The sequence below is a fragment of a genome, unplaced genomic scaffold (assembly GCF_019419815.1).
Source record: "Pyrus x bretschneideri cultivar Hongxiangsu unplaced genomic scaffold, Pyrus_bretschneideri_v1 Contig7, whole genome shotgun sequence".
In the NCBI taxonomy this organism is placed as follows: domain Eukaryota; kingdom Viridiplantae; phylum Streptophyta; class Magnoliopsida; order Rosales; family Rosaceae; genus Pyrus; species Pyrus x bretschneideri.
Genome location: NW_025999809.1, coordinates 1,047,281 through 1,060,618, shown reverse-complemented (window position 1 = coordinate 1,060,618; position 13,338 = coordinate 1,047,281). Strand labels below are relative to the sequence as shown.

The window sequence follows — 13,338 nt, the reverse complement described above, 5'->3', positions numbered from 1 at the left end:
CACATAGCTAGACAAAAGGCTAGTTGGTGCAAAACTAGCAACTTGACATATGTTTTGTTTCTTCATATTCCTAATGTCGTGGTTTGATGATTAGTTTCGGTTTCTTTATACCAGCCACCAGGCCACCAGCGACCGGGCACCGGCGGCCGGCCGCCAGCCACTCGGTTTCGTTACGACATGCAAAGGTGAGGGATTGATGAAAAATGGAAATGAGCTGGAACAAATTTATTTGAAATCAGAATTGGAATGAAATTACAAGGCATAAAAATGTTTCACATGTTTTTGTTTCCCTTTCATCCTTTATACCGCCATACATGTATATTCTACCACCCTATATTTATTTACAGTCCTTGGCGGCTCAAACTGCTCTCTCCATTCACTCTCTACAGTTTAAAATTGCGTCGATCAAACCTGAAATGAATACGACCAACTTCAGAACCAAACCAAGTAAACTCAGAGAAAAGCACAAACACAGTGAATAACAATGCGTGAAGAATCAAAATATTTGCAACTTTGGAACCGAAACAACGGAGAACCATCTGAAAACGTAAAGAAACTGACCTCAACAATGTTGATAAGTTTAGAACCGCGCCAACGACAAAAGCCATTATTTGAGTGGAGAAGTAGAAATGCCACTTCCAACATCAAAAGTCATCCAAGGCTAAGGCTAATAATTAATTGCAAGCGGAAGACAAAACACTCCTAATTGTTTTGAATGTAATTAATATACACGGATCAATACGGCTAATCCCCAAAAGCTCATGACAAATCAAAGGATCCTTGCCCTTCACTGATTGCATACAATAATTTCTTGAACATAATTTCCTGTTTGAGGCATCAGTCACAGCACACAATATCAATAATAATTCCAGTATATGACGGAAATTATATGTTCGTGCATTAATAAACTGAAAACAATAATACCTTGGTTGAATAAGGAGGAAGCTTCAGGTAATTAGCGCATGTCATGACACTGGGCAGGTCATCATCTGCCAACTCTGAAACCCCGGTCCCGTTGGTTGCCGCATTATTTGCAGTCGAAGAATGCTGCACCAAAAATTGAATCATTTGACACCATCCTACGTAAGCATGACCATTCTAAACATAACGTTATCATTCAATTACTCAACAGATGCCCAAAAAAATAGATCCTCAACTTTATAGGATACATCACTTGAAACACTCATCTTATACTGCATTTGCGTAAGGAACGAATTGCAACAGCCCACCTGTATTTAAATCAGTTGTAACATACCTTTCTCACAATCGTCAGTTTTGGATTCAGCACTGCCAAACCACCAGGTGGAAGCCGAGGTGCACCAGTAACAAACTGGCAGAAGGCACGCTGCTGCTCTGGCGTGAACTCACCCATAATCTCGAGCAACTACAAAATTATAAACAAGACCCATATAAGAACAAAACAGAACAATTCATCCCCAGAGCACTCCCATGGATACAGAACAAGAAGTTACATTAAGTATTGCAGGGCTCTTGGCATTGTATCCATGATCAAACTTTATATGATCAGCAAGGGTCTCCGCCTGCAAAAGATCAGAAGGAAAAAAGATAAAATAAGTTAGCAATGTTCCAATTAAAATAGTGTAATTTAGTGAAGGGAAATAAGTAAACAATTACCTCCCACAACTCTCTACGACCACAAAGCAGATAGTCCAACTCATGTGGAGTAAATATTTGTAAAGACGATATGTCAAAGACCTGAAAGTCATGTAGTAAACACGAATGGAATTAATAATTGGACAGAAGAGAAAATTCTCACACAGCGCACAGAGAAAAATACAACTATCACAATTGAAGACTAACTACCAGGTTTTTAGCTAGAGAGAGGCGCTTATAAAATAATTACAAAATAAAACTAGTGAGTACCAGACCAAAAAGTTAATAAACTACAGTGATAGGCCTGGTCCAGCAACATACTCAACACCAGGTGCGGTTATTCACTGTTACAGAAGCATACACCCTTTTTATTCAATAAATTTTCAAATTCCTTCTCCCCTCCTCCACCATCACCTTCCCCAAAACCTTCATAGGTTTGAGTTCACTTGCAGTTGGAAGATACAATAAAATAATGCATATTAATTACAATCGCAGCAGGACATTGAACTAAACAATGATATTTGAAAGAATCCTGGCACATAAAATGAAACTTCAAACATTCAATGAATTTATTACGAAATCAATAATAATCAGATAAAAAAAACTGAACCTGATTAAACCCTGCTCTAAATGCTTCAATTTGCCTCATTATCCCAGTCTTCACTGTTGCATCAACAACTAAAGATATGTACTCCTCCAAGTTATTGATGTCAACCTAGAAATTAAACAGTATGTTAAAAATGTCGTTGCACAATAGAAACCAAAAAAAGTAAATGAAGGCACAAAAATAAAAATAAACCAGAAGACAATTTTGCTCACATTTTCATCTCCAGGTTTCAACACATAATCTGGATAGCCAGGGAGTGTAAAATCTAAACACAGGTCATCAATTGACACTCCACGTAAACGCAATTCAACAATGGAATCACGATTATCACCATTTGATTCTAAATATAGTTTCCGGCAGACAAGATTACGTAATTCTTGCAGAGTCTTTCCAAGCTCAGCATCAAAGGAAAGGATATCATGTAAATCAAGCTCCTGAAGGAATGGGAAGAATGGAAGGAAAATGGGTTTAATTTCTACATCAAAACTGTTTTGGTTAAAATATAATACTAAACCACTTCAATAAAACTATATGTGAAATGAAAAAGGTTATATTCTTCCACTGGCTTACTTGACCAAGCAAAAGCTTATAAAATGCTGTTGATAGTGGCAAGTCCAATAGCCGCCCGTCTTGAAGAGCCTTCGCCATCACACGCCCGACCAACCTAAAGTATTCTATCACTTTTGAAAACTGGCTACCATCAGAAGCAACAGCGTTTGGAGGCCAGGGACGAGGGAACAACCCAAGCGGAGCTTGGACAATGTCACCATTGCTTTTGCCATCTTTATGTACATCTCCATCAATATCCATTGATGTTTTCTCCATTGAAGAATTTGACCTCCACATGCCAAGTCTAACTCTTTGTAGGTCATGACTTAAAAGTGTGTAGAACTCAAGCGTAGGACCCAAGCCAGTGCCCACTTCACCAAAATATTCTACTTCAAGCACAGATTTTTGGCTGGAATACATCTCCATTACTTTTGCAGCAGAATCCAAAATCCGGTTTCGGGAAACACGGACTTTCTGCCGTTGCAATCTCCCAACTCTCACCTCTCGTTCATTTGCACCATGACCATCAGCACCCTGCTGCTGCTGAAGACGGTACAGAGCGCGAGACAATCCAAAAGCTGTTGAATAGAAATACTGTCTCCGAGTCTCAAAAGGAAACAAAAATGGACATGCTTTTGTCAACTGGTAACACCAAGAAGGAAGACTCCCACTGCACAAGGCAAGGGCATCTTGAATTTGCCGGGCTAATTTGGGAGTGAGTTTGCTGTTAATAAATTCCTCATGAAAAACTCTAGCACCAGTTGTACTCAAGTCATCCAAATTCAAAACTTTACCCTCAGCAAAACTGTCGGAAACTATCTGAGCTCTCAGGCGAGGTGCAAGCTGATTCAAGCCCTCTAGTACACGCAGTAGTGCCAGTATATTATAAGTAGGATTAGATTTTTCTAAATCACAAGGAAGCTCTCCCTGCAAAATACTATCCAAAAGTGACATTCGATGCAATTGAGATTCGGAGGTGGAATTGGAAGCAGAGCCAGATTTCCCAGATTTTGTTGCAGTTGTAGGACTTGCACCTCCGACAGATGCCCTGTCAGTTTGATTGTCTGGCCTCTGGTATGTGATAGTGTAAATATCACTCCATAGCCTGCTACCTTCACTGGATACAAAATCACTCCCAGCATACCTTTCATCATCATCCTCATCCTGCACAAGCTGTCTCTGAATAGCCTGATAGATAGTCAGATGCCTATTAAGCTGCTTCCCTCCAGAAGTAAAAATCAACTTAGGAGGATCACTAGAACTGCCAAAAATAGGACGTCCTTGTCTATCTCTGCCTCCCCTAATGCCCCTGCTGGCAGATCCAAGCCCAGCCATGGCGGCAGCAGCAAATGACATCGCACCTTTTGAACCATAAGCAGAATTACTACTCCTATGCTCAGCAGAATCTGAGCCTCTACCTGTAGCAACTCTGCTACTAGAGCCAGAAGCTGGGTTAGTCTGATTGTCACTTGTGGCTGAAGCTACAGTAGCATCCTCAGTTGAGTCTCCCAATTTGACATCGTGTACTTTATCCGGCATGCAAACAGGAAGAGAGTCATCTCTTAGAACCTGCAAAAGTACCCATAATAGCAACCAGTAAAATACTCAAAGTATCCAATATCTCCTGTCCAGGACAATAAAAATTAAAGACTCAAATAACATACATCATGGTCATCATCTTCGTCATCTGAGATGTCATCATCTTCAATAACCAATTCATCCATCTCAACAGGCGATATATCCAATTCCTCATCCTACAGAAAGACAACATCAATGACTGCTCAGACAGAAATATGTAAAAAGCAGATATGGGTGAACTATGGCAGCGATTACCTCCAAACCAAACAAAACGAAAAGAAAAAGTACACTAGAAAGAGGTCGTAGTGTATTAAACAAACCTCATACAGATGAGTCTAAGGAAGTGAATTGCCAACCAACTTTAACCAATAAGGAAATTTTAGCATTAAAAGATAAGTGCTTAAAGAGCGACGGGGAGTCTACATTATAGGGACACCAAAGTTAATGCACTGCCTTACCCCACATACCATTCTAAATTCCCTTACAAGGTTTGGTTTCACCAAATACCCAATAAACCCTTTGTTGAATAAAGTAGCCCATCAGAACAAGACCTTCTCATAATTCTCTGTCCGTTAGAATTTACATCTTTAATTGGATAATCAACACACTAAGCTCGGATGCAAACTGAATCCATATCGGAACCCCAATGCCATATCAAAACCCATCAGATATGCAAAGAAAGAGATTGCATTAGTGAAAAAGTACTACTAGAAGTGTTTGTTAGCATGAACAAAAATAACCCAAACACTGCATAATTCAACAATTAAAAATAATTATGAATGTCATTTTGGTATCAGTAACAAACCTCAGAAGTAGTGTCCCCATTTGTGGGCTTCATTTGAACATCTTTATCAAGAGCTGCTCGTCTACGAGCTGCATTTCTCGTTTGAGGTCCTCTTGCTTCCTCCTGAGAAGGCTTCAAAACAGCTTTACCCTTCCCTTTTGATGAGCTTGCGCTCTTCTCTTGTGATGGTTCCCTCCTAGCTGTATCTCCTATATTCACAGATGTTCTGGATCGCGTTGAATGGCGATGAGTGGTGGTAGCAGGATTTGAGGTAGACAGAGATGAAGCACCAGCACCTGTAGGTGTAGTTCCAGATTCCGAGTTTCCAGCAGAGGCAGCAGGCTTCTGACCAGATTCCCCTCGCTGTACTCGAGGCCAAAGAAACTCTTCTACAGCAGCTAAACTTGCTAATGGATCAATCAGAACAACGTTCGATGAATAGTCTCGGAGGGTCTTTTCTCCTTGTGCTCGACAAAGACGCAACTTAAAGGGCTGAGATAATGCACTAAGTCCAGAGGAGAGGCGTGCGCTCCCAGTGGATGACCTAGATGAATGACTCAGCACGACCGGAAAACGCTCTAAGGACGACAAAGCATTTTGGAGCTTCTGAACGAGGACAGTCATTGGTGCTACACTTCCTTCATTAATACTGAAAGGAAGAGCAACAGCAACAAATGACTTAAATCTTCTAAGTGCTTGCTCATGAAGCTTGGGCAAATTAGCTTCCGAAATCCTCTCCTTGGAGAAGTACCCATAAGAAAAATAGTTGAGCAATGCTGCCACAACACCACTACCAATGAACTCAAAAGTGGATACACCGTCCCCTTTGCTTAGTTCGGCTAGCATCTCAGATACCACACCAATCATGTACTCCTCCTTACTTGCAGAACTATCAACCAAGCGAGACCCAAAAGCTTTCGACTTTCCCTTTGCTTTCGTTTTTTGGTCATCAACACCTGAATTCAACTTCATGCATAGATTCTTTAAATGTAATAGATCATCTGTAACTCCAACTTCAACAGCCCCAGGATCTGAAGGGAAGTACTTGTCTTTAAAAGCTTTAGCACATGCACTGACAGCCATTCGAAGGCTGGAGTTAACAGTAGGAATCTCCACTGAACTTGGAGGTGAACCGATATTTGCTGAAGGGGGACTCTTAGTTTCTTCCAATGAATTTCCATCTGGATTTGAGTTACTGTTGCGTCGTCTATAACGCCTAGAACGTGATGATGTTCCAGGAACAGGATCACTATCCTTTTCAGCAGAAGATACTGGGACAGGAACTGAATTTGGAGTACCAGGTAAGATGAGTTGGTCCACGGCATGAACAACACCTTCTCTCACAAACACCTTGGAGAAAGTATTGGGAAGCTTCTCCATGAGTATCTCAGCAATTTGGAGAGCAGGAACCAAGACATGCGGATCTTTCCATGCTAAGACACCGGCTAAGAAACTATCAAATCATTTAATAACATACAAGTTAGTAACTGTAGTACCATGCTGTCATCATATCAAGAGATCTGATAAAGAAATATAGGATACCTTGAAATATTTGTTGAACTTAATAAAGACTGTATCATCTCTGCATTGCTGAAGTACATTAATTTCCCAATTACTGAAAGACATTTGTGGCGAACAGGGCCATTAACGCTAGAACCATAAATCTGTTTGGCGGGTACACAAAAATCAATTATCAAATATAAACAATTAATAAAATCAGCTGAATGCCAAATACTAACCTGTATTAAAACAGGAAGGAGATCCATTCCAAATTGCTGGAGAAGCCCAGGCTGTTCATTCAATAATTTCTCACGAGCTGAAACCTCAGAACCAGTTCCATTGGTGTCTTCTTGTTTCCCAGAGCCACTAGCAGACAACTTTTTCACAACAGGACCCTTCATAAATACATTGAAGCTGGATGGAATGGAAATGGTTCCTTGTGGCAATGGAGGAAGTAGCTCATTTGCCAGATTAACAATCTCAAAGATCTAGCCAGAGTATAAAAAATCAAAAGAATTTAAATAACAATAATAAGAATAAATTGCAAGATTAAAAAATGGTAACCACCATATAAAAAACTTTACACTAACAATTCAAAACCCACTCAACAATTCTAAACCAACCAAGTTTGCTTCTTTTAGCCATCCAGAAAAACTACCCGAGGCAATGGGCAGTTAGACAAGTTTTCATTGTTATCTCAAAGTGATTATACAAGGTCCAATGAAGTTCCATGTGGTATAGATGTCCATACTACACAGCATTCAGTTACAAACCCTGTACTGATGCTCTCTCATGGATGAACTCCCATGAAAAACATGCAATTTCCCAACTCAACCCTACTAAAAAAATATTTTGATAACACCACCATCAACGTGAATTTCAACCCAACTGAAAAAAGAGCTTGATAACAGCACCATCAATACCATTTTCAACCCAACTCAAAAGAAACTGATTCTATGTCATAAGTTTATAAATGCACAGAAAATACATTAACTTTCAGAATAATCATTAGCTTACAAATGTAACGTTAGGTACATACTCAGAATAAAAACTTTTCAGTTTACCCAAACAGAAGAAATAATTAAACAGAGAAGCTAAAATGTAACCAACAAAAAAAATTTACCTGCTCTGGTGGCTTACTTAAAGCAGGAGAAACTGATGTGCTAGAAGAAATTCCAGAACCTGAAAGTACATCTTTAAGAATTCCACTGATCCCAAGAAGAAGCAAAGTTTTAGACCCTAATGGGGAACCACTTGCACAGGTTGATAGTAGTCGAATTAAACCCTGGATGGTTTTCAAGTCAAAGTTTGAAACTTTTTCACGGGCATATGTGGTAAATGTTCAAAGTATCAAAATAAATAAAAAATAAAACTAAAAACAAACTGGACTCACAGTATAAGTAGGTGTACTTAGAGTTGACTGACCACCTCCAGAATTGCTGGTGGAAATAAGGGATGCAGCTTGAGTAACTAGCCCATGATTGCATAATTCATCAAGTTTGTCAGGAGATGATGCAAATGCTTCAGCAATTCGTGTCAGACATACAGAAGCATGTTCCAAAACCTACATAATAACAAAAGGGGAACATTATGCAATGGAAACGAAAACTAGATAGATTTCTGCTGTTTTAACTTAGAAACTCTGGAAAGATGAACTTACCTTTGCATCATGATACTGCAGAAGGTTTGTCAACAATGGGACAGCTTCCATCACAAAGTCAGCTGCATCTAAAGGAAGTTTCTTGCACATATTCGCAGCAGTTGATAATGCCACACGCTGTAACATAGAAACAGTTGAAGAAAATCCAAAGTAAAAATAAAACCTTACTCAGCATATACCTAATTAAATTACAATGTGAAAAGTTAACTAGCAGGATTACCTGGACTCCTGTGGAGAAAAAATCCAGATAAGAAAGCACTGCCATAAGAGCACCGGCTCGAAGACAGGCAGTTGGGTGTTCTTGTGATATTTTCTTGAGAGCTTGCAGTGACTGTTTGCATCATAACAACCGTAGAAATTAGAACAGAGTAATCCAAACGTGCATCTAAACTGTGCACAAAAAAACATATATAAAAAAATTCTCAGGAAATACCAATACTTTTGCTCATTACACAGCAATCAACTTAATATATGAACAACAAAGACAAACCTGCTCTGCCAAGTCCATGTACTCAATCGTCAACAACCTTGCACAAAAGCAAGAAACAGCACCATAATGTACCACGGCGGCACAAGACGATGGAAGCACATCGCAAAGATGAGTGAGTGCTCTAGCTGCAAGAAGCATAATATCTGGATTGCTCTCATGATTAAGCAATCCCACAAGCACAGGCACAAATGAATCAACCGAAAACGTGCTCAACGACTCCTCAGTTCCAATTGAAAGCATTTCACACAGCTGAGTCAAAGCTTCCACCTGTTTCCCTTCTTCCCCATCAGCTCTTAACCCAGATAAAATTTTCTTCAGCCTCCCGCTCTGGTGCGAGGACGAAGCCGAACCCATTGCCGAAGAAGGAAGCAGGTCATCCAGTCCGGCACCGATCTTCCTAAGAAGCCCCTGAAGGGCACTACTCGCTGAAGTCAAGTTCTGGTGCAAAATCCCAACACCGCCTTCGCTATCATTGTCATCGTCGTCGCCAGTTCCACCTGCATCCATATTCAACCCTAGGTTCCTCTCAGCTTCCCTCTCTCTTTCTCTCTCCCTCTCTCTTTCCCTATCCCTAACCCTAACCTCATGCTCCTTCTCCTTCCCTTATCCGAGCCATCCTTATCGGAACTCTTGTTGCGGCGGCCGCGCGAGCCGGACGATTCGTTCGTGGGGTCCATGGGTGTGGCGGGTGCGGGTTCGTTTTGGGTGCGAGAGGCTCGGGACCGGGTTGTAATCGGAGTGGGGCTAACAGAAGATAATGAAGAAGCAGAAAGACGAGCGCGCTTGGAAGAACGAGTGGTGCGACCAGACGAAGAAGAAGAAGGGGCTGCTGAGGTGGCCTCCGCCCGCTTCCGGCTCCGAGTTTCCATACAAGAACCCCAACCCCCGGAAATTCGTTTCACTCGCTCGCCACCGAGCGGCGATCACACCATAGCGGATCCGATTGTCGCCTGCGTCAAATCCGAAAGCCCTAGGAAGATGAAAAGATCGAACCTTTGTCGAATTCAGCTCAGCAGGAGCAAAACCCCCAATCTGAAACCCTAGATTATTCGCACTATAAATTATTGAAACAAAAAAAAATCCTAAAAATCCGCAATTCAACGCGAACCTGTATTATTCGGGGACATAATTGATTGGATTATACAGCTATTGGGATTGACAAATGAAATTCCAGTTCGATTTTTCGATTAGAGAGACGTACCGAGGACGAGAGTGTGAAAGGGGAAACGGAGGAATGAAACCCTAAAAAGTGATGGGAGAATAAAGAAAAGTAAGAGGAGGAGACCTTTATATACATATATTCGTTTATTTTATTTTATTTTATTTTTGTTTGGTTTTTTTAATTTAATTGGGAAATCTCGGTCGCTGTCTTGGTGACTTGGTTTTGGACCGTGTTGGTGTGTTGATGTTGGTGTTGGTGGAGAAATATATAAGTTGGTTGTGTGTGAAGGCTTGTGAGCTATCATGATTCATGGCGGTGATTATCTGTTGGGCTTTTGTTAGTTTCTTTTCTAATGATCACATGGAACGGGTCGAGTGCCCATGTTTAAAGCGTTTAATCCATGACGTAACTTTATTTTTAGACTGAAAATTTATCAAACCGATAGTTGGACTGTAATTTGATGAATTTATTAGGCCATGCTTTCGGTCAAAATGGTATCAGGCTGGCCAACAACAACCTTCCTACAGGCCCCTTTTTTGGGGCCCAGCACCAGAGCTTCATATAACCGAACAGTAGTGTTTGAAATAATCTAACAGAACTCAAATTGGTAATTCCCGAAAGAAATCAAATATGATGGACCCCTAATTGCAAATCAAATGGTTCGAAAAAAAACTCAGGTCTGTAAATATCGATCGATAAATCCACACAAGAGTGAGACATAGAGCAGAAAGAGAAGGAGAGAGATTTTGTGAAAAAATTACTTGTAGTGGAGGACTAGCGACTCGTGAAGAAGGAGAGGGTTATGCCGTTTTTCTTCCATTTCAATATTTTACCTTCAATGGTACATTTTGATGGGAGATCCAAAAATACTGTATGGTCTTTTTTTGGTACAACAAACTATGGTCTATCAATAGAAATTGGATAACTATGTGCCTCTCTCTCTCTCCCAAAAACCCCTAAACTTCTGAAACCCACCTTGCCATCCGCCTTAGCTCCGGCTTGGGGTCAACAGCTGCCCAATGCTCACCCCTCCTCCCTCTCACCCTTTCTTCCACCCTCTTGTTTCCTCCCTTTCTCACCATATCTCCCTATTTTTTTCAATCACATCCATCTTCCCTTTTCTTCCACCATGTTCTTTTGGTTTCCACCCTTTCCTCTAATTTCTCCCACTTCTTCCCTTCCCAGCACCTTTCTTCCCCCTGTCCCCCACCCCCACCACTCCTTTGCTTCCCCCTTTCAAGCTTTCCTTTACTTTCCTTTTTCTCCTCTGTTTCTAGATTTTTTTTCCTGCACTACTGTATTGTTGATTTACTTTGGCTTTCCTTGAGCTCTGTCTCAATTCTTTGGCCTTTGTCTCAATTCCCCTGAGTTTGTCTCAGATTGTGGCATTTATGCACCTTTCTTTCTCTGATGCTTTTTTCCATCGCATGTCCTCAACTACCAACCACTGCTACTCAGCCCCGGTGCTTCTCCTCAGCGGTGCACTTTGGTTTTCGGTCGCTGTTAAAGTGCATATCACTATTTGGTAGGATTATGGGAGCGCTCGCTACGCGGGTGGCTCACTCACCCTTATTTTCTGTTGATCCACTTGTTCCGTTTCGTTCGTTCTCTTGGTGGTAATGGCTTTACGATGGAGGCGCGTCGGCTGACTGAGTGGTGGATGTTGGTTTCCTCTCCATTTTTAGGTTTTTTGTTGTTTTTCAGTTGGGTCCTTTTAGGCTTTTTGTGGTATTTGCCTGTCCCTGTTGGGCTTGTATTTAGGTTATGGGCTGCCTTTTGGGCTCTCTTTTCCTTATACTAATCTTTTTATTTAATGAAAGTAACTTAGTTTGACTAAAAAAACAACAACAATAGAAATTGGACCCAAGTTCATCAATAAACTTAAAACTAATAAATTATTAAGGGACTTATGTTTAGCCTATTCGTTGAAGATAATGTATGAATATATCTTAACACTATTTATTAAAAAATAATTTATTGTAGGGTTATAATTTTGGATGAGGCTATGTTTAGCCTTATGGTTGGAGATGGCCTAAGGCAATGACTCATATGATATGACAACATTGCTAATGTGTACCCGTGACATCCAATGTCATGTAAGTTGTTTTCTCAAGTAGAAATCGACACAAGGCTTTTAGGCATGTTTAGATGACTTAAATAAAATAAAGACGCCAATTTGGTGGTGTCATAAATCATCGTGAAATGTCTGATAAAATAAAAGTACTTAGAGATGTTTTATTTGTTTAAGATGTCATATTTATGTCTTGACATGTGTAAGCAAGTCTTTCTCATTAGATACATGCCTTCATACAAAGTATTTTGCTCATGTTTCAAACCACTTCTAGTAGAAGTATGTGATATTATTGATTCTCAAGTACTTTATAGAAAAGAATTTTAGAAATACTTATTGAACAAGCACTTATTCTTAAGTGTTTTAACCATTATAAGTACTACAAAACCGATCTTAATTTGACTAATGAGTATTGAGTTCATGCTCAAATAAAACAAAATTTAATCAGACGAAACCAAAATTGAATCAAAACGATCATCTTGTTCGGATGCTTTTGGATTTTTGATGAAAACCAAACAAGACAATGTTCACTTCAACTTTTTCTTCTCACTATTTTGGTCCCTTTTTTTTTTTGGTCGAATAGTCTCTTTGCCTGTATATCTTTTAATACACAAAATTGATGTTTGTATTAGAGGATGTGAAAGAAGAAAATTTTCAATGTACCGAAAATCTGATCCTGTGCACTAAGTGTTATAATATAAGTGATTGTAATTTTTTTTTCAAGTATCTAAGAACTTGTATTATGACACTTTATATACCGTTGAAGTGTGTCGGGTGCAATCCCCATTTACACACGAATCAAGTGCAAATTCAACAAAAATAAGTTGCATGGCAACAAACAATGATTGGCCTATTTGAGACTTAATGGGCCTTTCACTAATAAAGGCAAGTAGACCTTCCCATTTTAAAATATTATTAGTTGCTCCATGATTTGAGACAAAAAATACTTTAAAGCCCACCATCCTCTTATGGGAAAATTTGATAAAACAAATATAAATCTCAAATGTTCCCTTCTAAAAAAAACCTATGGGGAAGACTTGACGTGCAAAGGTAAATGACATAAAAAAGAATATGAATTCTTATGTCAAAAAGGGAAAATACAAATTTAAAGGAAAATCTTTTTAGTAGTGACAACATGTGCTATCCAACTAAAATATGCTTTGAAGCATGTATCATCACTATTTAATATTTATCAACTTCCCCCTTCCCCTCCATCCATTTTTTAAATAGAATACTCATATAAAACTAATGTTTGAAATATCTTGAATATGCTCAATATTTCTATGAAAATATCCAAAAATTTAGGAAACGATAGGGAACCAT

The 13,338-nt window shown here is 39.7% G+C and overlaps 1 protein-coding gene across 1 annotated transcript; it reads right to left on the bottom strand.

Annotated features, from left to right (window-relative positions):
- Positions 1-210: 210 nt before the first annotated feature.
- LOC103965627 (E3 ubiquitin-protein ligase UPL3) lies at positions 211-9,849 on the bottom strand. Its single transcript, XM_048573967.1, is given in 19 exon segments — positions 211-411; positions 562-825; positions 925-1,047; positions 1,256-1,384; positions 1,473-1,541; positions 1,636-1,716; positions 2,225-2,329; positions 2,434-2,655; positions 2,792-4,339; positions 4,435-4,524; positions 5,154-6,585; positions 6,675-6,796; positions 6,872-7,120; positions 7,756-7,917; positions 8,026-8,196; positions 8,293-8,409; positions 8,513-8,623; positions 8,783-9,387; positions 9,390-9,849. Coding segments are annotated over 18 exon segments (5,664 nt in total). The 5' UTR covers positions 9,652-9,849; the 3' UTR covers positions 211-411; positions 562-759.
- Positions 9,850-13,338: the final 3,489 nt, after the last annotated feature.